The following is a 24,305-nucleotide window of genomic DNA, read 5'->3' on the forward strand; positions in this document are numbered from 1 at the left end:
GCTGCTGCATGTGGGAATAACTACATGCAGTTCTTTCCTGTCAGGCAGCTCCAAGACAGTCAGCGTAAAGGTGACAGAAGGTGGTTTTGTGTGATTTGATGGAAGCAAAGCTTCTTTCCACCCTAATGAAATTTTAAATCAATTATAAGCTCCATCATTTCTGAAATTTTTTTGAGAAAAGGTCCGGCAGTGTAAGTTCTTCATTGTTTAATTGCTCACTTGAAAATTTAAATTTTCTACAGACTCCTAACTTCAAAGTAAACTTTGAAAAACCAGCAACATTTCCCAAAACAATGTGCAGTTCAATTATTTTATTTAAACTTCTTATGACACTATGATAAATCTTTGGTAGATAATAACCCCTCAAAACAAATATTTCTTACTCATGATCATAAGCAAACATACTTATTAAGAAAGAGAAGTTATATAAAAAATTACTATTTTATCTGCCAGGACTGGTAGTGAATGACTTAGACTTTAGTACTTGGAAGGCACAGGCAGGTGGATCTCTGGCAGTTCAAGGCTAGCAGGTTCTACATAGTAATGTTCTAGGCCAGCTGAGACTACATAGTGAGATCCTCTCACACACAAAAAAAGTTTTAGTTCTGGGGCAAGGGATGGAGACTTGTTGTAAAGAATTCAAGAGTTGGGTTGCTCTGTCTCCCCCCTAACTGGAAACCAGAGAAATCTGTATTGATTTATGGTACCTTCTGGTACCTCTTTGTTCAAGTAAAATACTAATGCTAAATTTGCAGTTTGCATTTCAACGTGCCCCGAGCACACTGATGCTCTCTGACAAAGCTTCCAGCTGAAGTACGCCAACAGGGTGAGTAAGGCCAAGGGGCTGAGTGCTCCCTTGCACTCCAGCAAATCCAATCACACGATGGGTGTAAATTCAGTTAGAAATTTGTTATCACATTGCTATTGGGCTCATTTATATATGAGGCATATGTTATAAACGTCACATTCTTGCTTACTTAACATGTGCATTAAGAAAGCCAAGGACAGATTTTTGAAATTTTTTTTTACCCTCTTCTTCTCTCTGGTGTGCAAAACTTGTCAGTGACATGTGTAAGAGCTATGAGGAAATCAGTTCCTAAGAGCAGTGAAATAGAGATAAAAGCACATGATGAAAAATGCTGTAAAAAAAGGTAACACCATGAAATAATAAAAAAAAATTAACCAAACCAAAACAGATAGCCACGTTACTTTTGTGTTAGCATGAAATATTAAGCAAAGTTATCTTACTTCAAATTTTTAGGGTTTGAAGTGCTTTTCTTAGTTCCCCTTTCTTAGTGTTCATATGACTAGTGTTCATTATCCTCTCCTTACATGTGATAATTGGACAACCACATATACAAAGCCTTTTAGAGTAAGTAATGGAGCTATCACCACCACCACCACCATCATCTATTTATCTCTATTTGTCTGCCCATCTATCTATTATAAATATCTGTGGATATTTATTCACACACAGCATAACTAAGCACATGAATAATATATCAGCCACTTCATCTAATACATAGGTCCATCCTCATTTCACCAAAAAAAAAAACCCAGATTGTCTTTTGCCTTTTGCAATGAGAAAAATGTAGGTTTTTTTTTATCAGTATTTTCTAAAGTTAATTTTTTTCAGTTTTGAGTTCCTTAACTGGATGTCAGAGAGCTAATTTATGAATGGCAAGCATATAATTTCTTTACAGATTCCTTTATTCCAGTACTCCTTTATGACAAAAACTATTATTTTTTTTTTTAGTTTAAGGTGATTGGTGAGTTTTCTCGGCACATTTTAGTGATTATAACAGGGCAAGCTCAAGAGGGATGTTAAATTTATAAGTTTTTGACTAAAAAAAATGTAACATATAGGTAAAGTATCAGTCAGATTCAGAAAATAAAAAAAAATATTTGTAGATCTTTTAATGATATTTATATAAATGAATTTAATGTGTAAGTCAGAATTGGTCAACATGTTCAATTGTTTGATTACAGGTCTTGTTGGAAAGTAGAAAATATTTTCATTTGCAGAAACTTTTCCTCAGTTTGTGACTGGACATCATGCTATAGCTACTTTTCTACAGGAGGGACTACATTACTGGAGAATTATTCCTGCAGTGGAGTATCAGTAAACATTGTTAACTGAGAGTACTGAGTACTATTCATTTCCCATAATGCTATTTTGTTTCTCTATTTTCCATGTAACTCCAGATGTCTGGGAAAGGGAATGTATTTATGCAAAAGAAACTGGTCATACACTAATCACAAGAAATAGATTTTGAAGACCTTTAATTTAGATGATGATATTAAAATTAAGAAGACACTTAAATGTTAAAGTTAGCTGAGATTTTTGGGATAATAGTTGTTTAAAAGCTCAAAATTAGGCATTTAAAAACTTTTAATTCTTATTTAGTTGCTTGGTTATTTAAATAAGTCACTTAACTTCCCTCATTCGAAGAAAAAAGACAATAGTTATATAAATATTATTGCATAGTTTAGAGAAAGCACATCATGCATAATATACACTAATACAGACACACTTACTTTGCTCTAAATATTTTAATACATTGGGAATAACAGATATCAAGTCTCTAACTTGGTAATTGATATCTGTGAGCTCAAGCCATGAGATCAGCGCCACCAACTCTTTTAGTTCTGTACGTGTTCTTTCGTTCAGATTCTAATTCATGCAACTAATAGGTCATAATTACTGTGTATTAATAACTGAGTTAGGGAATGGAAATAATAAGATAATAGTGAAAATACCAAACTGACTCAGTTCTTTCCTGGTTTAGTAATATGCACTATTTTATGCTATTATTTTATTTTTAATGTATATGCAGTAATTATTAATTTTTGGCGTCTTTCTTGCAAGCACCATATGTTAAATCATTTGTAATCTTCAGAGGTATGTGTCTCACTGAATGAACCTGCAATTGATCATAAGTGTTTTATAGGTATATAAAGATGAATGCAAAGGATGGTTCACTGTTAGAAAGCATTTGACTTTGCCTTCCCTGAAATTACATGAAGAATGCTCAAAGTATTGGCCTCTCAGAAACTGAAAAGTTTCTGGTAAATGTACAGAAATCAGTGCCTATTACTATTACTATCATATTACAGTTTTATAAATGAAGGAATAGTAAGAGTGAAAAGATGAAAATACCAAGTTGGAACATTAGGCTAAAAACTGATGCTTTCTCTTCCCCATTTAAATTTCTCAAATACACAAATTAACAATGTTTTCATGTCATCTTCTATGGTAAGTACAAAATTGTACAATGCGTGAATTTCTAAATTCCAATCATGGCTTTTGCTTTGTTCTAGACAGGGTTTTTCTGTGTAGCTCTGATGGTCCTGGAACACACTTTGTAGACCAGGTTGTCCTCAAACTCAGAATTCAGTCTATGTATGCAGCACCATCTCCTAGCCGTATACTCTTTTTTTTTTCAAGAGGAACACCAATCTTCCCTTCTTCATTATTTACTTTTGTAGTGGGGTTTGGGGAGGTGTCTCAACCAAAGAGAGCAATTCAGCACCATGGATAGAACACTCAAAACTCTATAAGAGCTACTAGAACCAATTCCTTAGGTTAGAGTTAAGAAATAAACTTAGGGGGCTGGGGATTTAGCTCAGTGGTAGAGCGCTTACCTAGGAAGCACAAGGCCCTGGGTTCGGTCCCCAGCTCCAGAAAAAAAGAAGCAAAAAAAAAAAAAAAAAAAGAAGAAAAAAAAACCTTTTAAAAAAAAAGAAATAAACTTAGAACAAACAGGCAAATAAAAATAGAGAAAGAAAACAGAATAACAAACAGAAACCAACAACAAAAAGGCCCAAGGAACACACACAAACACAAAACGAAACCCATTAAATAAAGGATTTGGATGGCTGAGGAGATAGGGATGACCTGGGACGAGCGGTAGGAAGAAGCCGTGATCAGAATGTATTGTGTGATAGAAATATTTTCAGTAATTAAAATAATAGACAGGTGTGAGCTGTTTGTGGATATATCACTTCGGACTAGACTCTGCATTTTGATTGGTTATGGTTTTCTGTAATAGGCTCCATCTGTTGCAAAGAGTAGTTCTTTAACGTGGACTGGGGACTACAGTTATCTGTGGGTATAAGGACAAATATTTAGAATGTAGTAAAAGATTGTGTTGGTTTAGTAAAGTGGCATTTGTGGGTACTCCACAAAGATCCAGGACTTTGTTAACTTTGCTAGGTTTTCCAGCACCAGGAGTGGTGGTCTTCTTGTTGAGTTCTAAGTCCAATTAGAGAGTTGTTGGTTACTTCCAGGATATGTTTGTCACTCACTATTGTACACTCTCTTCAGGTTAACCATGATGGTGGTTGTTATGGTTCATAAGCATCACAGATGTGCAGAAGAGTTGGTTTCTTCCCTACTTTGGAAGCTTACCTGATGCTTTCTGGTACCATGAAAGCAATTTCTCAGGTAGGGGTATGAAGTTAGTTTTAGCTCAACGGCCTTTGGGTACTGTATCTGAAATACATGGTGTCTTTATAATAGGAAATTATCTTGCCTGCCCCAGAGGGGTGAGAAAACCAAGGGCAATAGCAACACTTAAAATGTTTTGCAGGCTTTCTTGAACAATCCTGATCAACAATTCAAAAGAGGACGTCTCATGCCTGGTACTGCAGGTTTTGTTATGTGGCCTTTAGCTTTTAGAGGGAGCATTGTTGGCCTAGATGAGAGAATTTCAGGAACCATTACAGAGGAGGCATGGGAAGAATATAACAGCCAGAGTACCAGAGAGTTTGATGCGAGTTTGTGTCTCTTAGGAATGTTAGGAGCTACACCTGTCAAGTCTTACCAATGTGACTGCCCAACCTTGAGCTGAACCAAGACAGCAACAATAAACATGCTAATCTTCAATGTAACATGAAGAACTATAGGCAACTAAGGAAGGCAGAAAGCTCTTTCTGGGGAAGAGCACACTATTTGATTACCCAATAATGAATGATCCATCTTGAAACATATATACAAGTAAAATTATACAGAGTGAGAAGGTTGTATTTATGTATTTAACAGTACACACACACACACACACACACACACACACACACATATGTATGTATGTATGTATGTATGTATGTATGTATGTATGTAACAACAACTAGTGAGAAAGGCAGCCATGAATTTGAAAGAGAACAAGAAGGGGCTGGGCACACAGCATTGCTTGGGGGAAGAAAGGGAAAGACAAATGATGTAATTATATTGTAATCTCAAAATGTAAAAGAAATAATTTCAAAAAGAAATAATTTTATAGTAGCCACCTTTCTTTTTAATATGCCAAGAACCAAATGAATATGGAAAGATGTTCATCTAGATGATATAAAGTTTACAAGTCTACCCCTTGCTATCTTGTAGAAACATAATGGCCCTTTCAAAGGCATGCATCATTTTAATAAATACATTAAAGTGTCATTAGGTTTAATAGCACCTACACACTCAGACCATTATCCTGTACCTTTTAAGTTAGTTTAATGTGTATTAATGGTGTGAAATTGATGAAATTACAAATTGGGTTTCCCTGGGCACAAGTTAAACCAAGAAAGTAGGCAGATGACTGGTTAATATTCCCCTCTACTCGACTCTTCATTCATACCACAAAATTATGTCACTTTGCCCTAGGGAAAGAAAATGCACTGTTAGTAGATTGAATCTAACATGATTTTTATGATTTTAACTCAAGAAACTGTCTTTGGTTGGGTCATCAAAGGTTCATCATTGTCTTTGGGGAATAAGATAGAATGTTCTCTTTTGAGATTGAAATCATATTTTATATATTTATATTTTTTGAGAAATAGATAGCTTATTATTATCTTTTCTTTATTCCAGCTTAGAGGACCATTCAAGATGTTACTACTTTACATTATCTATTTCATTCTACTACCAATTTTTACAATCAATAACAATGTTTAGCTGGTTACATATCTGCCTAAACATTATGATAATGAAAGTTATAACTACTAATATAACTGTTGATAATTTAAAAATTCAGAGTTTTGATTTCAGAAACATGTGATACAGTAACACTTAATTTTAGAGTGTCAAGGATATTAGAAATGAATTTTAAGTCCATGTTGCAGAAATATTAAGAAACAAAAACAAACCCTGTTCATTTTAATTATATTCGAAAGAAACAAAAGCATTTTCAAAAATAAAAACTGCAGAACAAAGCTTGTAAGTGGGAAGTAAGACTTAAACTGGATGCTACCATGAAAGCACTTAGTTCATTGACAACCAAATCACGTGGCCAGGCCTTATAGAGGCATCTTTTACCAATGGAATAGTGTCATGGCACCATTGTGGACATTTAAAGAGTCCTGAAGAAGAGAAAAGACAACCCCATGCACACTCAAAAAAAAAAAAACAAAACAAAAAAACAAAACAGATGTGGAAAGGAAACATCTAATTTTTCCGTTTCAAAAACTACAGAAGGAAGAGCTTCTAAAACTATAGAGACTTAGATCTTTTTAGTTTAGTAATAGTTAAATATTTCACATATTTAATTTTATTTACATTTTAATTTAAATTTAAATATTTAATATTTGAACTGACTATTTATGCAGTGCATTCTGAACACTTAGTAAAGAAAACGTTGATGCTTAGATATAGGCCTTTCTTCAAAGGAGAGTCTGGGCCATAAGTAACTCACTCTATTTTCACTCCAGTATCTACACATGGAGTGGGATTAGCAGCACATCTGGAAGGTGATTTAGGGCATAAATCACAAAGACTAGACACTCGGTTCAAGGCAGTCGATACATGTGAGCTGGTGGTCCGTGCGCCATCAGCAGAAAAACAGTGGATACCCTCTGTAGAAAAGCCTGTGCCCTCACTAGAACGTGCCAGGCCTGATGAAGCTAGAAAATTTGATTTCTGAAAGCAAATTCTCTTGATTTCTAAAAGATTTTTAACTTCAACCTTTTACAAGTGGATGTCTTCCTGATTTTTAAATGAAGTAAATACATTTGGGAAACGAAGCTGGCCCATAGACAGTCATCTTGGGACATGTGGGATGCGTGTACTTCAGCGAGGAATCTGGAAAGATTCACATGATAATCTTACTGGGAACTTCTGGCTGGGTGCCAGTAGCTATACTGTGACTGTGTGAGTTCTGAGTTAATTTTACTATAAGGATCCTCACTTTTTTCTATTGCTGGAAAGGGCTGTCCTAGCACAGAACCAAGCTGTTTGCAAGATGGGTTGAGAAGTGATTAGGAGTCTGTGTGGCTTAGTATCAATAAGTTCTCCTGTCATGTGTAACTAGGTTTCTGTCTCTCTCATCACTCCTTAAAGCATGCCTCAAACCATGTGTTTTCTCCCAGTTCAGCAATTGCACAACTGGGGGTACACATATGATTTTAGGTGATCCCCAGATGACTCTTTAAACATTATATATACACATTTCCTACAGTTATAACATATAAACCTGACATTTTATGTGTTTCAGTACATATGTAAAATCTATTAAAGCATAGCATATTTAACTAATATTGAGTAAATACAGTAGCTTATATTTAGCAATCATGGAAATTATAAAGAACACCAGTAAAACTGACATTCTCAGAGCCCTGTATTCCCTGTGTAGAAAGCCTATAATGGAGACTTGTCTAGAATTTCTAAGAACTTAGTCTATAGGACTGCTTTAAAATTATATTAGCATACTGTGGGTCTTCTTCCACTGGTTGTCAACCTTCAAAGTAGAGACTCCTTAAAAGGATCCAAATTAGATTTATATTCCTGATTTTTTTTGTAAAGAGAGAAGCATTTATGAGTACAATTTCTTTCTGTAGAAAATACGACCCATCCTATCAGTTCCATAAGGAGGTGACTGTGCATTCGGGTGCCTGAAGCACAGAAAATCCTCTGTTAAGATGAAAGGAAAATTATAGACTTGTAGAGAGAATATCTTGTGTCTGTATGGATGTCTTATATGTCAGGATAAAAACAAAAAACCAGGGCAAAACAAAAAGCTATGGCATACAGGAAAGGGAATAATAAAAGGTGGAACATCCCAGAAAGCAGAAAGAATTCTGGGATAGACTCAACTCAGGAGAATCACCCGGGAAGATGTGATAAGGTGGGCCTATGGTATCTGAGCTCAGGTAACTAGCCATGTGGCAGAATGTAGATTGAAGTAAATGAGTTATATTAAATTATGAGCTAGTCAGAGATGAGCCTATTTACGTGGCCAAGGTATTTGTAAATATACTTTCAGTCTGAGCCTTATTTCTGGGAGCATGGGACTAGCAGGAAGAAAGCACAAACTTCTACATAGATGCAGGTTCTTAGTATTTTCAATCAGGAGAAAATATACTAGGGAAGGAAACCATTCAGGCTGCTAATTTAACACAGGAAACATTTCTGAGATTATTTTCCCATTTTCCCAAGATTAAGGAAAAATCCTCCCAAATCAATGATTAAACTGTTAAAATACTGTTGAATTATGCTGTGTTGGTATCCTGCACGAGGACTAGTACCTAAGAATGTGTATTCTATAGTGCAGCAGCTTGTATACAAAAGTTGGTCTTTGAAAATACCAGTAAAGAAGTATACAAGTCTTAGTTTATATAACAAATATTTTAAGTGTGTATTAAATGTCTTAGAATACACACACATCTTAAATTAACATTTTGTGGATGCTTGGATTTATTTTTAAAAAACAGGCAATTTTTGGACTTTGTTATACTTGTAAAATGACCTTAAAGAAAGGCATTAATTGTGAAATAATTATAATTTCATGAGTAGTAGAAATGAGAGAGGTCCCATGTGCCCTGCATCCAGTTTTTTCCCCCAGCAACTATATATTATAGAGCTATAGCACAACATCATTAGGAAATTGACATTGTGTAATATGTCTAAAGATCTGACCTTTTGTCATGTGCATAGATGTGTGAAACCGTCACAGTCATGATGCACAAGCATGCCATCATCCCAGAGTTTACCCTCACACTGTTTCTTTAGAGCCACACTTCTCTAACAATGTAGCTAAGAAAATCACTTCTACTTTAGAAAATCACTCACTTAGAAATATCCATAAGTTCTATGTCTGGACATCAGGGCACAGTGGTTTGAAATTTGCCAGTAGCTAATTGTTCACATCCCTGGTGACATTTTCGGCCAGCCTCACTTGCTCATCTACAAAATTAAAAGCTGGGGATTGTGAGGTGTTTCAGCAGACAAAGTTGCTTATCTCCAAGACCATTAAACAGAGCTTCAACCCCAAACCCATAAGGTAGAAGAAGAGAGCCAACTCCTGAAAGTTATCCTAGGAACTCTATACATGTTCCAGGAGATGCACGCAACCAAGTACATACGCATGCACACACAAAAATAAATAAATAAATAAATAAATAAATAAATAAATAAATAAATAAATAAGAAATTGGAATCCAGCAGTTTTCAGGGTGGCATACTTAATATATCTGGTTGTTTAGTTTTATTAAGATATCACCTTAAGGACTGTAACTATAAAGTCCACATCAAGTTAATGAAATACAACTTAAAATAGATTAAACAGTGCGCTTTACATGGATTTTCATTTAAACAGTGCTATTGTCAAGGTAATGGAAATATGCTTTATAGTAATACACTGCTTTCAAAGTGACAAATGTACTATTCTCTCAAATGCCACATGGAGAAATTTTGGCACAGAGAGCCTGCTTGATTTCTTTTGCCCCGAGGGTTTCCTTTGCAGGTAGAAAAGACACCATTTCCCAAATATGCTTGATGAAACACCGAGCCGGCATTGCTACAGCAGAATCTAAAATGCAAATTCTGAACTGCACTGGGTTCAAGTTTGGCTCTTTTTGGAAAAAGACATTCAGGACTTGAGTTGCCATGCTCTGTGGTCTTGAAGCAAGACGCTGAGAAAGGACCCTGAGACACACACAGCGGTAGAGTTTCTCACTCAGTTCCACTGCACTGGAAAAGATAAAAGCACCGGGAAAGAAATGTTCTCCCAAGTGCCTTCTTCATTTAAAGATTTAGGTGTCTCCCCCCCACCCCACACCAATTTAAGGTTCCATATTCCTTCAATTGGTTGGTTCTACAACTCACATGATATATTGTAAGCTGTTGACACCACCCATTAGAACATGTTCAACCTCTTCAGTAACACAGCAATGAAATTCCCATTCATCTTTTCACCTAGGATAATCTTTATAAAAAATCACCCAGGAAACACACATATGAAGACTGCAAACGTGGGAATGACCCATCCCCCAGAGGCCTTTTGATGACACCTTTTAACTGAACCTTCCCTTTCTAAAGCCACCATTTCCAAGCCTGGCTTCTGAGAAATACCAGGCAAGGGACACGCAGAACTGATGGCCAACATGCTGGTCTAGCCAACCTGATTGTTGCAGATTCTAGTTAGATCCTTTCAATAACCAATCAGACAGAGCCACTTTTGCCTTGGTGTCCTGTGGAGAGCACCCCTGTGTTCAATTTCCCATGACCTCCTTGAGGTTGTCTAGGGCACCCTGGGTGCCTCCTTCAATGGAAGGGGAAGTTCTGGGATCAGCAGTCCTCTCTGCCCTCACTGAACCCAAGGCATTGGTTGCGGTGCCCACAGACATTGACACCAAAGCGTGCATCTTACCGTTTCCTTTGCAGACCTTGTCCATTGCGCTGTCCAGACAGTGTGCCTGAATGCCCTAGAGGCTTGTGTTGGACTGGGCCGCCGGCCGGCGACTCGGCGCGTGGCAACCGGTTTGCGCTGGGGCTGGAGGAGCCAGCCCCGGCCCGCTCCGCCCGCGCCAGCCGGGTTAGCACACGTGGTGCGGCAGCCGCCAGCGCGCTCCGGTCCCCTCGGCCTCTTGGCTTCTGGAGCCAGCGCGGCGGCACCTGGGGCTTCGGAACACGTGGGGACAGGCGCCGGAGGCCGGAGACTCTGGACCGGTAGGTAGGGGCGCAAAGACGCTGGCGACCAATTACCCACAGGGTCCTGTTCTGGGGCTCACAAACCCAAGGTCAGGCCGCTGTAACCAGGGCCCATGTGGCTCATTAGCTCTGGCTTCAGATTCAGCTCCCGGCAGGGTGTCGCACTGCAGTGTCTCCGTTTCCCGCCAGTTGGGGGAGCCTCATCTAGGGCGGGAGATGGGTTGTCTGTATTGCAGGGCTGCACCGAAGCCCTGGGGGTTGGCTAGGGGCCTGAGGCAGGAGTATTCTCATCTTGGAGCTGGAGATCTAAAACCCTGGAAAACCACAGCATGAACCCAAGGGGGCCTTTGGGACAGCCTGCTCTTGGAAAAATTCCTCTTACCATCTAAGGATGCTTGCGTTCACAGGAGACAACACTCCCAACTGGGGACAAACATTTATGCATCTGCAAGCCCTTTCCAAGTTCACCAATTACCTTGCCCACTTCCTCCAAGCAAGGCATCCGTCTAATTGTTCTGATGTCTGATCTGGAGGCATATATGACCACTTTCTTTCTGGCTATTAGGAGATAATAGGACTGACAACAATAACACATTCTTTAACGCTAGGAAAATGGAGAGAGAATTTGCGCTGGTTTTAGAAGAAGCTGAAAAGCCTCAGGAGGCTGGAGAGAAATCGTGTTTTAATTTGTTAGCGCAAATACCAAACTAAGCATCAACTCCTGTGCCTGCTCTTCTGGAAAGGTAAGATTCTGAAGAGACCAGGAGGAGGAGGTTTGCTTTCATCAAACATGCAGTTCTACATAGTCCATCAAAAAAGTCCAAGTCCCCTAGGACTACTCAGAGCTTGTATGGTCGCTCCTCCTTCCATGAGCTAAGGGATGCAATGCAAGGGCAGCTGCCACTGACTATACTGTGGAACCAGGATGGTTTGCTTCCCAACGGGAGCATTGTTCCTCATTCCTTGGCAGTGTAGTGCACAGATATTAAAAAGGTCTTTGGAAATCAAGGATATAACAAATACCTGTTGCCTAACTTGAAGCCGAATTATTTTTATTTAACTTTAATTTTGGAGTGTTTCACACATGAGTACAGTAGCTGACCACTCCTGTCCCTTCTCTCCCAAATTCATGATCTCTTTTTTCCTCCTCCTCCTCCTCCTCCTCCTCCTCCTCCTCCTCCTCCTCCTCCTCTTCTTCTTCTTCTTCCACATACACACATATATGTATACACACACACACACACACAAACACACACACACACACACATGCATGCATGCTCTGTGGTCATGAAGCAAGACGCTGAGAAAGGACCCTGAGACACAGCAGTAGAATCTCTCATTCAGTTCATATTTGTGCGCATGTAACATACACCCTAAGTCAATTTAGTACTGTTTACATGTGTACATGTCTAGAGCTGACCACTTGAGATTGGAGAATCTACGTGGAGGTCATCTGTGGGGGAGACTGATTCTCCTCTCAGCAGCCACTGAATTCCTGTAGCATTCCAACTAGAGGTGGACTATGTGGAAGCCCCCATCTGTATGGGGATGCTATTCTGTAGTTAAACCTTCAAAATTATGCTATACTCCTACACTTTCCAGCAGATTTCTGGAGGCAGTCATTTGTTCAACATAATATACAAGTAGAAGAAATAGTTGGTGCTCTCACAGTGAGAAGGGAGCAGTTTTGGTCTCATGGGTCTTTTCAGGACTCATTGCTATGATAACACACTCAAACAGAAAACTCAAAGGAGGAAGGGTGTATTTGGGCTCAGATTTTGAGAAGATTCCAGAATAACAGAGAGCACACAGTGATAGGCGCTCAAGGTGGCTAGTACCACTGTGACTGCAGCTAGCAAATCAGAGACAGGAGTGCTTGTTATCAGATGGCTTCCTCCTTTTTATTAGTCTTTGCACCCCAGCCCATGAAAAGGTGCTGTTCATATTCAGGGTAAGTCTCTCTTTTGTTAAATGTTTCTGGAAACTACCACATGGACATGTCCTGATGTCCATGATTCCAAGTCCATTCAAATTGACTTGGAAAGTTAGCCGTCATAAGGTTAAACTGGCAGAAGCTCTTGTCAAGGTGTGTTGGGTTAGTGTCTTATGAAACCCTCATGGGGATTGAAAAATGGAGTTAGAATTCCTTGAGTCACATATGTAGCAATCAATATTAGTTAAAATAGTGTTTTGGTCAGTTCTTGGTACACACCATGATTATAAAAATGTCAAATATTAGATAATATGCTTTTTTCATCGTGGATAAGTTAACTGAAATGAGATACATGGCAAGTTTAAAAACAATCTCATAACTTCTCTGAGTCTACAGACCTTCACCAGTGAGGTAAAATGATATAACGTCAAAGGAGACAAGAATAATAAAAGTGCTCTGTGAACTGGGACGGCATGCATATTATCAGACATAACAATGAAAGGAAGCCAAGTGGATATCACACAGTGGATTGAGTGGAAAAGGAATATTCTATAATTTAAGTCAGCTCTGCATGTACACACAGTTGTAGATATTTTTTACATGGGTAGGGAATTTATACACTGTCTAATTTGTCTCATGTTATACGTGAAGAAACAAATATCCATAAATACTCTTTAGTGATATTCCCATATCTAACAGTACTGTTGAAAACTTTATAATAAAAAAGTGGTTCCTCCAATGGACAAAAAAAGGCCACAGATTTGAAGAAAGACTGGAGAGAGGTATTTGGGAGGGTTTGGAAGAAAAGTAAGGAAGAGAGATGTATTGTAAATAAATTATAATATCAAAAACATCATGGAAAGTGGCAGAGTCAGTGTTTGTTGAATAATTTTTATATGGCAGCTTGTTTGCTAGAAATGCAGCAAAACACAAAACAATTATGATCCCTGCCTTCTAAAACCCGAAACCCTAACGGAAAGAGCAAACAGTCATCTTAGCCAGTAAGTATCTTAAAGTTCTTAGAATTGGAGATAGAGTCATGGGCTCAGAGGCTAACAGGGATAAGACAGGAAGATATTTCAGACTGGTTAGATATCAAGCCAACAGGATTTACCAGTGGTTTGCATAAGCAGTCTATGGGGAAAAAGAGTCAAGACTGTCAGACTATTTGGCCAGAGCAATTGAACGATTAAGTAGACAGCTTTCTTAGATAAGACCAGATTGTATTGATGATTGAGATGGGGTTTAGGGGAAATGACTGGTTTTTCTTTGTTTAAGCAGTATTTGAACTAATAATCAAGTTTGGCAGAGGAATTTTGAGCTGGAATCCAGAGTGCAGAGGAGACTCAGACAGATTGGGAAGCAATACTTGAGAACTGCGTTTGAATACGAAATTCCATTATTCTTGGTTCTACCTTGTAATTGTAACAGTTTCCTGTTATCATATCATATCTGGCCATCCTATGAAATTTTGGGCAAAAAGGTGAGTACAGATAGTGCTGTAGTTTCATGGAAAGGAGAAACAGACTCTCATCAAGTTGGAATTAATGTCTTTAATGATGTTATTACGTGGCAAGCTAGTAACGTACTGAGGTGACTGATGAGGGAGAAATCAGCACAGTAGCAAGTTTCTACATCATGGACACAGGAGATGAGGGAGGAGGCCATGATGGTGCTGCGGCGCTGTGTCACTGTAGGTCATAGGTCATGCTCAGGGCATGATTTTGCAGGTTAGCCATAGTTATAAACGTTGTTCACAAAGCGTTGGATGCTGTAGAACACTGGCACATTTTCCAGTGTAACTAAGATAGAGACAGATGTAAAGGCTACTTCAGGTAATATGCATGCCAAAAATGAGTGAGATCCAGGCAAGGACCACCTGGCTTTGAATTTCCCAAAGTAAACTATGGTAAACGAGTCTGTTAGTGGGTTTCTCAGTACAGCCCTGGCTCTCATGCTCGAACTGACAGAGATCCACCTGCCTTAGTCTTCCCAGTGCTACCATTGCCTGGCAGCATATTTAGAAATTTAACACACTTCTCCTGTGACTAATTTGGATACCCAATTTCTAGAGAGACTAAGAATTGAGACTCTTAGAAAAATGTTTGAGAGTTCTTACCGTTAGGCATTTCTTCTTATTTGTGCCCTCTCTCTGCTACCTTGCACAGTGTCTGGTACAAAAAGTAATGGCTATATCTCTGTCACATTGTCTATTTGACAGCCTAGTGCAGTAAATCCTTGCACTATGCTTTTTGAGTTATGTAACAATATTCAGACAGTCCTAATATACTCTGTTATTTTCTCTTGAATATATTAGGTACTTAATGAAAACTGATTCCCTCAATGTGTCTTAAAATGTGATAACATGTTATCTGAGAGCAGAGGGCTTCCTGAATTTCCTGGGAAGGCCTGCCCCTGAACTTAGCACAGGAGTGATCTCTGGAAAAATTATATATGACCATGGTAGAGGAGCTAAAACTTAAAGGGAATTACGGATGTCAGTAAGATGAAACTCATGAAGACACAGGGAAATCACCCCGGTGCTTTGCAGATGTAAGATACTAGTCTTATCCCCTCCATCCAGCTCATCTGCATCAAGACGTTTATCATCTATCTTGGTTGGTTTTAATTATAGAAAATAGTTTTTATATAAAATCTAGATATGGAATAGTAGATTTTAGTATAGAAAGTAGATTTTTAAAAATACAATATGTCCTCATTATGATTTCCCCTCTCCCTTCCTTTCCTCCCTGAATTCCCTCCCATCTGGATCCATGCGCTTTTTGTCTCTCCTTGGGAAACAAACAAACAAACAAACAAACAAAAAACCACAGGCATCTAAGGAATAATAATAAAATACAGTAAGATAAAACAAAACAAGCAAATCTAGGTAAGAAAATGCAAACAGAAAAAGGCACAAGAAACATATATACATGCAGAGACACATATTCACACATAGGAATTCTTTAAAAGCACAAAACTAAAAGCCAGAATATATACACAAAGGACCTGCAAGTTGACAAAAGAAAAATGCCCTAGTTCAATGTTATGAGACAAAGAACCTCTAGAGAGGCCATTGAGTTCATTTTGTGTTGTCATCTACTGCTGGGCATGGAGCCTGCCCTTAACAGTGGTTTGTTTCTCCAGTAAGATTCCCTTGGAGAAAACTAATTTTTCATTTGCAAATCTGTGTGTCAGTTCTTGGAAGAGCCAATCACTATCCCATTACCTGTGGAATTTTGAATATACTTAAAAAGTCTGTCAATATTTGGAACTTCTAAGGGAAGGATAGCAAATACATTAACTCCACCCCCTCTATCCAAAGCAGATGTTACCAGAGAAGCAAGGAAATATTAGTGCTATTCCCCATGAGCTCAGAGATGGCCTCACATGCTTGCTTTCTTGACAGAATTCCATGGGAAGTCCTTCTGACCAACCGAATCAACACTTTAGTAGCCATCTTCAATAATGACAAATTTGTAAGCATGCATACATTACATTTAATTGCATATTTACCAAAGAAATATACATATGTAGGATACACACACACACACACACACACACACACACACACGTATTTGTTTTCAGGTTGTGTGTTCCCATGTGATTGTAATATGTGTCTATATATGTCTATTTATGTATGTGTGTTAAAGGAAAAACCAAGGGAGTATTAGTGTCATATTTTTTAGGCTTGGCTTTGGTATTAAAATTGACATCAAATTCTGAAAAGACTTTAAAGAGTAATATGTACTATATATAGGACTTCTCAGTTCCAGGCAAATTTAAAAGCTAGCCCCTTGGGTCAATCACCAGAATCAGAGTTGCTATTTTATTTATAGGGAGTCCCAACTTGGAATAGTATTTCTTAGGAACTGGATAATGGCCTGAGCTATTTGGATATGTTAACTTTACAATAAACTGACCGTTATGACTATTATAGTGTGATCTTAATTTAATTCCTACGGATGGAGATCTCTGTAGTGCTTTGGAATGGTGGCCCAGACATATGTATGAGTCTCCTTCAAGTGTTTCACCTCCTAAATGAGTTCTGCCTTCTCAACATGATGGCTCATCCATCAACATTCTGGAGAGTAATGAGTGCTACATCTAGAAACCCCTACTGTCTCAAAGCTTGCATCAAGTACTTCTATATCCTCCACATGGTTTCAAATCCCACCTTAAGAATTTATGTGCTTTAACCATTATTATATCCTACAGAAGTAGAGCCCTATAGGGTAGGATTGAATCACTGTTTCTGTAGGGATTGGCACATCTTTCCTGTAAAGAGGTGAAATGATAGACATTTTAGGACTGATGGGTCAATTGGTCTCTGCCAAACATTTCCATTTGCCAAACAGAGCAGAACATTAGTTGACATGAAACTGTTCATTAGAACTTTTTGGTTTTGTTGATTTTGAGACATACTTTTGCTATGTGGCTCAGATTAATCTGGAACTCACAATCATCTTACTTGGCTCCATTCATACTGGGATTGCAAACCCAGCTTTGGTAGTTTTAAAAAATGTTATTAGTAATTGTATTTTAGTTTTTTATTTTTTGAGTGAATGAGTGAAAGCATTATGCAGTCTGAGGACTTTTGTTATTTTTTTTTTGGAGATGAAATAACTAAAACAGAGTGTGGAAAAAAGCTGGGATAGACCATGGGCAGTGAGTGATTCTAGAAGTCCAGAGAACATTTTGCTTCTCTTAGAAGAAGAGAGAACTAGAAAAGGTTTCCGGGAAAAAGCAGATTCTGAGTCCTGTTTTGCAGAAGACTGAGAGGTTATATGTTTGGGATTAGAGAGAGAGAGAGAGAGAGAGAGAGAGAGAGAGAGAGAGAGAGAGAGAGAGAGAGAGAGAGAGGAAGAAGAGGAAGAAGGAGGAGGAGGAGGAGGAGAAAGAGGAGGAGGAGGAGGAGGAGGAGGAGGAGGAGGGGGGGAGGGGAGCGGAGAAAGAGAAGGTCCTGTGGCTAATGGTGTATTGCTAAATACAAAACCATAGTGGCAAGCACAGAACTACACAATACATGTAGGGACCTGTAGATAGGCATGGTATGGAAATTATAGTTACAGAAGGCACTGTTGCTGTTTATTCCTATTCTGGTATTTTAATATTCTTGTCTGTTTTCATATAGGACCAGCAGAATTATCCTTTTTAACTTTTCTTATCTCTCTCCTTAGTAGGTAAACCTGCTCATGTGTCTTTTCATTGTTGCTATTGCTACCACAGCCATCAGCACATTCATCCTGGTGATCAGTATACCTTAGGTTGTCACTTACACTGCTACCTTGGACTGACTCCAACCTCCACTCCAGCCATGTAATGATGGTGGCAAAGTTGGTGGGGGAAGTAGAAGAAGTGAAGGTGGAGTTTCAAATGGGCTGGAGCGTTGGTTCCTCAGGTGGGAAAGGCAAAGCTGATGGAGGTGCCAGAGGTGGTGGTGGAGGAATTGGACTCCAGGCAGGCAGTGGCACAAGTGATGACAGAAAGGATCCTGTGTATTTTCAACACTGGTCTAAACCAACTTCTTTTTAAGAGACTGGGTTTATTATTAGATACGAGAAATTTTCAGTAGAACTCATTAATGCATAACCATTTCATTGAACATGGAATTAAAATGAGAACAGAAATACTAGCAAAGATACTTATTTCAGATTAGCAAATAACACACTAAGACTAAGCAGAAATCCTTTTCCCAGGACAGACCGCCTCCACTAAAATCGAAAGAATGCAATTATGGGAGGGGTTGACCAAGACTAGACTTGTTCATCAGATCAAACCTCAAGCAGCACATGACAACTAACTTCCTTGAATATTCTTATTTTTAAAATTAGCTTACAAAGTAATGTGTTTTCACATGTATTTCATTTTGTTTAGTTCCTCCCAAGTTCCTCTTTACTTCCTTGTCTTTCCTTTTCCTGTTCTGTCCTTTACCCCAGTGTTCCTCCTTCTGCCTTGTTATATTGTCTTCCTCTTCTTCCCTTGAAGCTTCACTTGGGTCCCAGTTTAGATTCCTAGCCCTTGCCCATGTCTGTATTCACCTGGATGCACATTTAACAGCTTGGGGCTATGATTCACATATACATGGGAAAATACAATATTTGTCTTTCTGGGCCGTGGTTACACTGATTGATTGATACATTTTTCCAGTTCCATTTATTTTCATCAAAATTTATGTTTGTCTTTAAATAAAATTCCATTGTGTGTATGTGCCACATTTCCATTACCTTTTTCTTTGATAGGTATTTGGCCTTATTTTATTTCCTTGCTACTTTGAAGGAATAGCATCAAAGAATATTGTGCAAGTATCCCTGTAGTAGGATATAGAGCCCTTTGGGTATATGCCCAGGAGAGAGAAAGCTCTATCATATGGTTCTGTTATTAGATTTTGGAGAACCCTCCACTTTGAGCTGCATAGTAGCTGCAAAGTTTCTGCATGCACCCACAGTGATAAGGGTTCTTTCGTTCTTGTATCCTAAACATCTTTTCATGCTATTATTTTCGTGGTGGTCATTTTGTCTTGGGTGTGATAAAATCTTAAAATAATTTTACTTTGCATTTGTTCAATGATTAGAATTATCGGACACCTTTGAATATGCTTAGTAGCTACTTATAGTTTTTCTTTTGAGAACTGTCTGTTCCGACAGTTGGCCCCTTTATGGATTGGAAGTTTTGTTTGGTGTTTAATTTTTGCTGTTCTTTGTAAAGTCTAAATGTTAATCTCCTGCCTGAAGTACAGCAGACAAATTATTCTCTCATTCTTTTTATTCTGTTGATTCTTTCTTTTATTGCTCTTAAGCTTTATAATTTAATGTAATTCCATTTAGCAATCTTGGGCCTATTGTCTATGCAATAGATTTCACTCAGAAATAGGTTCTACTCAGTTCTACTAAACCAGTTTACTTGTAGTTATAAATGCTGCTCCACCTTGCCTGATATGTGTATATTTGAATTTATGTATGCTACTTAGAATCCATGTATATTTAATTTTTTATTTTCCATTGTAGAATTTTACCTATTCCTTGACAATTTAATATTTTATATACACTGACTTTTGGTCATAATCACCCCCTTTTCCTGCTTTCTTCCCTCAGGATCCTTCCTGCCACCTTTATCTGACTTCATTTCCCTTCTTTTTTTTAAAAAACCCTGCATTTTAATGAGGCCTGCTGTGTGTGTTTTTTGTCCTTAGTCTGAACTTTCCATTCTTCTCTGCTGTGCAATACATATGGAAGCCCTACTGAACTATTTCTCTACAAACATTCTATTCCAACCCCACCATTGTGATTTTATGCATGCTGTTTATCCAAAGTGGATCATATCATGTCCTTGTTATCTCTGGTGAGCTATTTAATGCTTTACTTTCAGTGAGGAGTCTTCCTGGTAACTTAATATTAACTCTATCCTAAGACTCCTACATCATACTGGGATGTACCTTATCCTTGTTCCTTCTACTAGATAATATGGTCATTAAAGATTCTGCCGTGACAATCCATGAATGGAATTACTATTTCCATTTTTCTTCTAAAATATACATTATGCTGACACACTTTAGGCATGAGTTATAATTTCTTGCTTGTAAGCTTCTGTTTGAGTAATAACTATGATTTCTTTGTGGCTTTGTGTCTTGGTGGGGGTGTCTCCATTTTGACAGAGATCTTATTACTATTCCTGTTCTCATTACATTAGCCTTGCCTTCTCCATTTTCACGCATTTTCTTGCTTCCACCTACAGGCCTAGACTGGTCCCTGCTATAGCAGGAAGTCTGTAAGAAGCTTCCTGCCAGGGACTGAAGATTGCCTTGGAGTCAAGCTCTCCCTTACGCTGGTACCCGGTACCTGTCCTGCTCACCTTCCTTGCAGATCATCTGGCTCCCGCTGCCCTGCCTCAGCTTTTGACCACCTGCCTTGCCTTCCAGCTCTAGGAGCCTCCTGTTCATCTCTGCCTTCCTTTTCACTCATCAGCCATTTGTTGTGATTGCCCACATAGTCACTGATAGATTTTTTTTCCTTGTGTCTTAGTTTTTAACTGACTGCATCATCATGCCCTTTGACTCCTTGCGTGGTTGAAGTGTGGGCTATGTAATTTTGTTACCTTTGATCTCTTCATCTGGCTCACCTTCATCAGAGTTTGTTCTGTGTATTATTTCCTTTCGACTATGAGCCAGACCTTGTATTATTTCATTTGCTCAGGGGCACCAGACTACTCCCTCAGGATGGTAAAAGCTGAAGTGAAGAAATGACCAAATCCAGCTCAGCTGCTGTGCTTTTTAAGCAAAGCTTCCCCTAATGAATCTAACAGTAGCATTGAATAAAGTCTTCTTCCCTGGGATTATGTGTCCAGGTCTTCCTGGAACCTGAAGTAAATACAGAGACTTGCTGCAGAGACACGGAATTAGAATATTTAGATGAGGTCTTAGTATATGTATTTTCAAAAAAAATTTTGTGATGCATTTTGAACTAAAGCTTGGGCTGTGGTTGAGCACTATTAATAGCCATCACTATCAGTGTACCAAATGGTAAGTTCTTTACTTTTAGTTTCCCACTTAATTAACGTTTGAGTCAATCTGGCTGTATACTATGCATACAGAGATTAAATGTGATTTAATTAGAAAGGTCAAATTACCAACTAAAAGTGATAGTTCATTGCCCAATAGGAATTTAAATCCAAACCGTTTTTATACTTCAGTGTCATATGTAGTACACATCAATATCCTAATACTCAAATCAAAACACACAGTGTATTGCAACTATCAACATATAATTTTTTTTTACATTTTTTTTATTAACTTGAGTATTTCTTATATACATTTCGAGTGTTATTCCCTTTCCTGGTATCCGGGCAAACATCCCCCTCCCCCCTCCCCTTCCTTATGGGTGTTCCCCTCCCAACCCTCCCCCCATTGCCGCCCTCCCCCCAACAATCTAGTTCACTGGGGGTTCAGTCTTAGCAGGACCCAGGGCTTCCCCTTCCCCTGGTGCTCTTACTAGGATATTCATTGCTACCTATGAGGTCAGAGTCCAGGGTCAGTCCATGTATAGTCTTTAGGTAGTGGCTTAGTCCCTGGAAGCTCTGGTTGCTTGGCATTGTTGTACATATGGGGTCTCGAGCCCCTTCAAGCTCTTCCAGTTCTTTCTCTGATTCCTTCATCGGGGGTCCTGTTCTCAGTTCAGTGGTTTGCTGCTGGCATTCACCTCTGTATTTGCTGTATTCTGGCTGTGTCTCTCAGGAGCGATCTACATCCGGCTCCTGTCGGTCTGCACTTCTTTGCTTCATCCATCTTGTCTAATTGGGTGGCTGTATATGTATGGGCCACATGTGGGGCAGGCTCTGAATGGGTGTTCCTTCAGTCTCTGTTTTAATCTTTGCCTCTCTCTTCCCTGCCAAGGGTATTCTTGTTCCCCTTTTAAAGAAGGAGTGAAGCATTCACATTTTGATCATCCGTCTTGAGTTTCATTTGTTCTAGGCATCTAGGGTAATTCAAGCATTTGGGCTAATAGCCACTTATCAATGAGTGCATACCATGTATGTCTTTCTGTGATTGGGTTAGCTCAGTCAGGATGATGTTTTCCAGTTCCAACCATTTGCCTACGAATTTCATAAACTCGTTGTTTTTGATAGCTGAGTAATATTCCATTGTGTAGATGTACCACATTTTCTGTATCCATTCCTCTGTTGAAGGGCATCTGGGTTCTTTCCAGCTTCTGGCTATTATAAATAAGGCTGCAATGAACATAGTGGAGCACGTGTCTTTTTTATATGTTGGGGCATCTTTTGGGTATATGCCCAAGAGAGGTATAGCTGGATCCTCAGGCAGTTCAATGTCCAATTTTCTGAGGATCCTCCAGACTGATTTCCAGAATGGTTTTACCAGTATGCAATCCCACCAACAATGGAGGAGTGTTCCTCTTTCTCCACATCCTCGCCAGCATCTGTTGTCCCCTGAGTTTTTGATCTTAGCCATTCTCACTGGTATGAGGTGAAATCTCAGGGTTGTTTTGATTTGCATTTCCCTTATGACTAAAGATGTTGAACATTTCCTTAGGTGTTTCTCAGCCATTCGGCATTCCTCAGCTGTGAATTCTTTGTTTAGCTCTGAACCCCATTTTTTAATAGGGTTATTTGTTTCCCTGTGGTCTAACTTCTTGAGTTCTTTGTATATTTTGGATATAAGGCCTCTATCTGTTGTAGGATTCGTAAAGATCTTTTCCCAATCTGTTGGTTACCGTTTTGTCCTAACCACAGTGTCCTTTGCGTTACAGAAGCTTTGCAGTTTTATGAGATCCCATTTGTCGATTCTTGATCTTAGAGCATAAGCCATTGGTGTTTTGTTCAGGAAATTTTTTCCAGTGCCCATGTGTTCCAGATGCTTCCCTAGTTTTTCTTCTATTAGTTTGAGTGTGTCTGGTTTGATGTGGAGGTCCTTGATCCACTTGGACTTAAGCTTTGTACAGGGTGATAAGCATGGATTGATCTGCATTCTTCTACATGTTGACCTCCAGTTGAACCAGCACCATTTGCTGAAAATGCTATCTTTTTTCCATTGGATGGTTTTGGCTCCTTTGTCAAAAATCAAGTGACCATAGGTGTGTGGGTTCATTTCTGGGTCTTCAATTCTATTCCATTGGTCTATCTGCCTGTCTCTGTACCAATACCATGCAGTTTTTATCACTATTGCTCTGTAATACTGCTTGAGTTCAGGGATAGTGATTCCCCCTGAAGTCCTTTTATTGTTGAGGATAGCTTTAGCTATCCTGGGTTTTCTGTTATTCCAGATGAATTTGCAAATTGTTCTGTCTAACTCTTTGAAGAATTGGATTGGTATTTTGATGGGGATTGCATTGAATCTGTAGATTGCTTTTGGTAAAATGGACATATTTACTATATTAATCCTGCCAATCCATGAGCATGGGAGATCTTTCCATCTTCTGCGGTCTTCTTCAATTTCCTTCTTCAGTGTCTTGAAGTTCTTATTGTACAGATCTTTTACCTGCTTTGTTAAAGTCACACCGAGGTACTTTATATTATTTGGGTCTACTATGAAGGGTGTCGTTTCCCTAATTTCTTTCTCGGCTTGTTTCTCTTTTGTATAGAGGAAGGCAACTGATTTATTTGAGTTAATTTTATACCCAGCCACTTTGCTGAAGTTGTTTATCAGCTTTAGTAGTTCTCTGGTGGAACTTTTGGGATCACTTAAATATACTATCATATCATCTGCAAATAGTGATATTTTGACTTCTTTTTTTCCGATCTGTATCCCCTTGACCTCCTTTTGTTGTCTGATTGCTCTGGATAGAACTTCAAGAACTATATTGAATAAGTAGGAAGAGAGTGGGCAGCCTTGTCTATTCCCTGATTTTAGTGGGATTGCTTCAAGTTTCTCTCCATTTAGTTTAATGTTAGCAACTGGTTTGCTGTATATGGCTTTTACTATGTTCAGGTATGGGCCTTGAATTCCTATTCTTT

The 24,305-nt window shown here is 38.7% G+C and overlaps 3 protein-coding genes across 14 annotated transcripts in view; 2 read left to right on the top strand and 1 right to left on the bottom strand.

Moving 5' to 3' along the window:
* Sybu (syntabulin) overlaps window positions 1–11,072 on the bottom strand; it is a 102,317-nt gene extending 91,245 nt beyond the window's left edge. For all 5 annotated transcript variants that reach the window (XM_087558664.1, XM_087558667.1, XM_087558661.1 and 2 more), the window contains exon 1: window positions 10,626–11,072. The gene's annotated coding sequence lies outside the window, so the exon portion shown is untranslated. The remainder of the gene's footprint in view (window positions 1–10,625) is intronic.
* Window positions 1–24,305, top strand: part of Smg5l1 (Smg5 nonsense mediated mRNA decay factor like 1) — a 140,757-nt gene that overhangs the window by 20,524 nt on the left and 95,928 nt on the right.
* LOC148004786 (uncharacterized) lies at window positions 1,081–11,669 on the top strand. The gene is made up of 3 exons (XM_087559893.1): window positions 1,081–1,151; window positions 10,640–10,924; window positions 11,515–11,669. Exons 1-3 carry the CDS (start codon window positions 1,081–1,083, stop codon window positions 11,615–11,617), a joined length of 459 nt encoding a protein of 152 aa, XP_087416019.1. The 3' UTR covers window positions 11,618–11,669.

The sequence above is a fragment of the Rattus norvegicus genome, chromosome 7, assembly GCF_021556685.1.
Source record: "Rattus norvegicus strain SHRSP/BbbUtx chromosome 7, alternate assembly SHRSP_T2T, whole genome shotgun sequence".
Taxonomy (NCBI): Eukaryota; Metazoa; Chordata; class Mammalia; order Rodentia; family Muridae; genus Rattus; species Rattus norvegicus.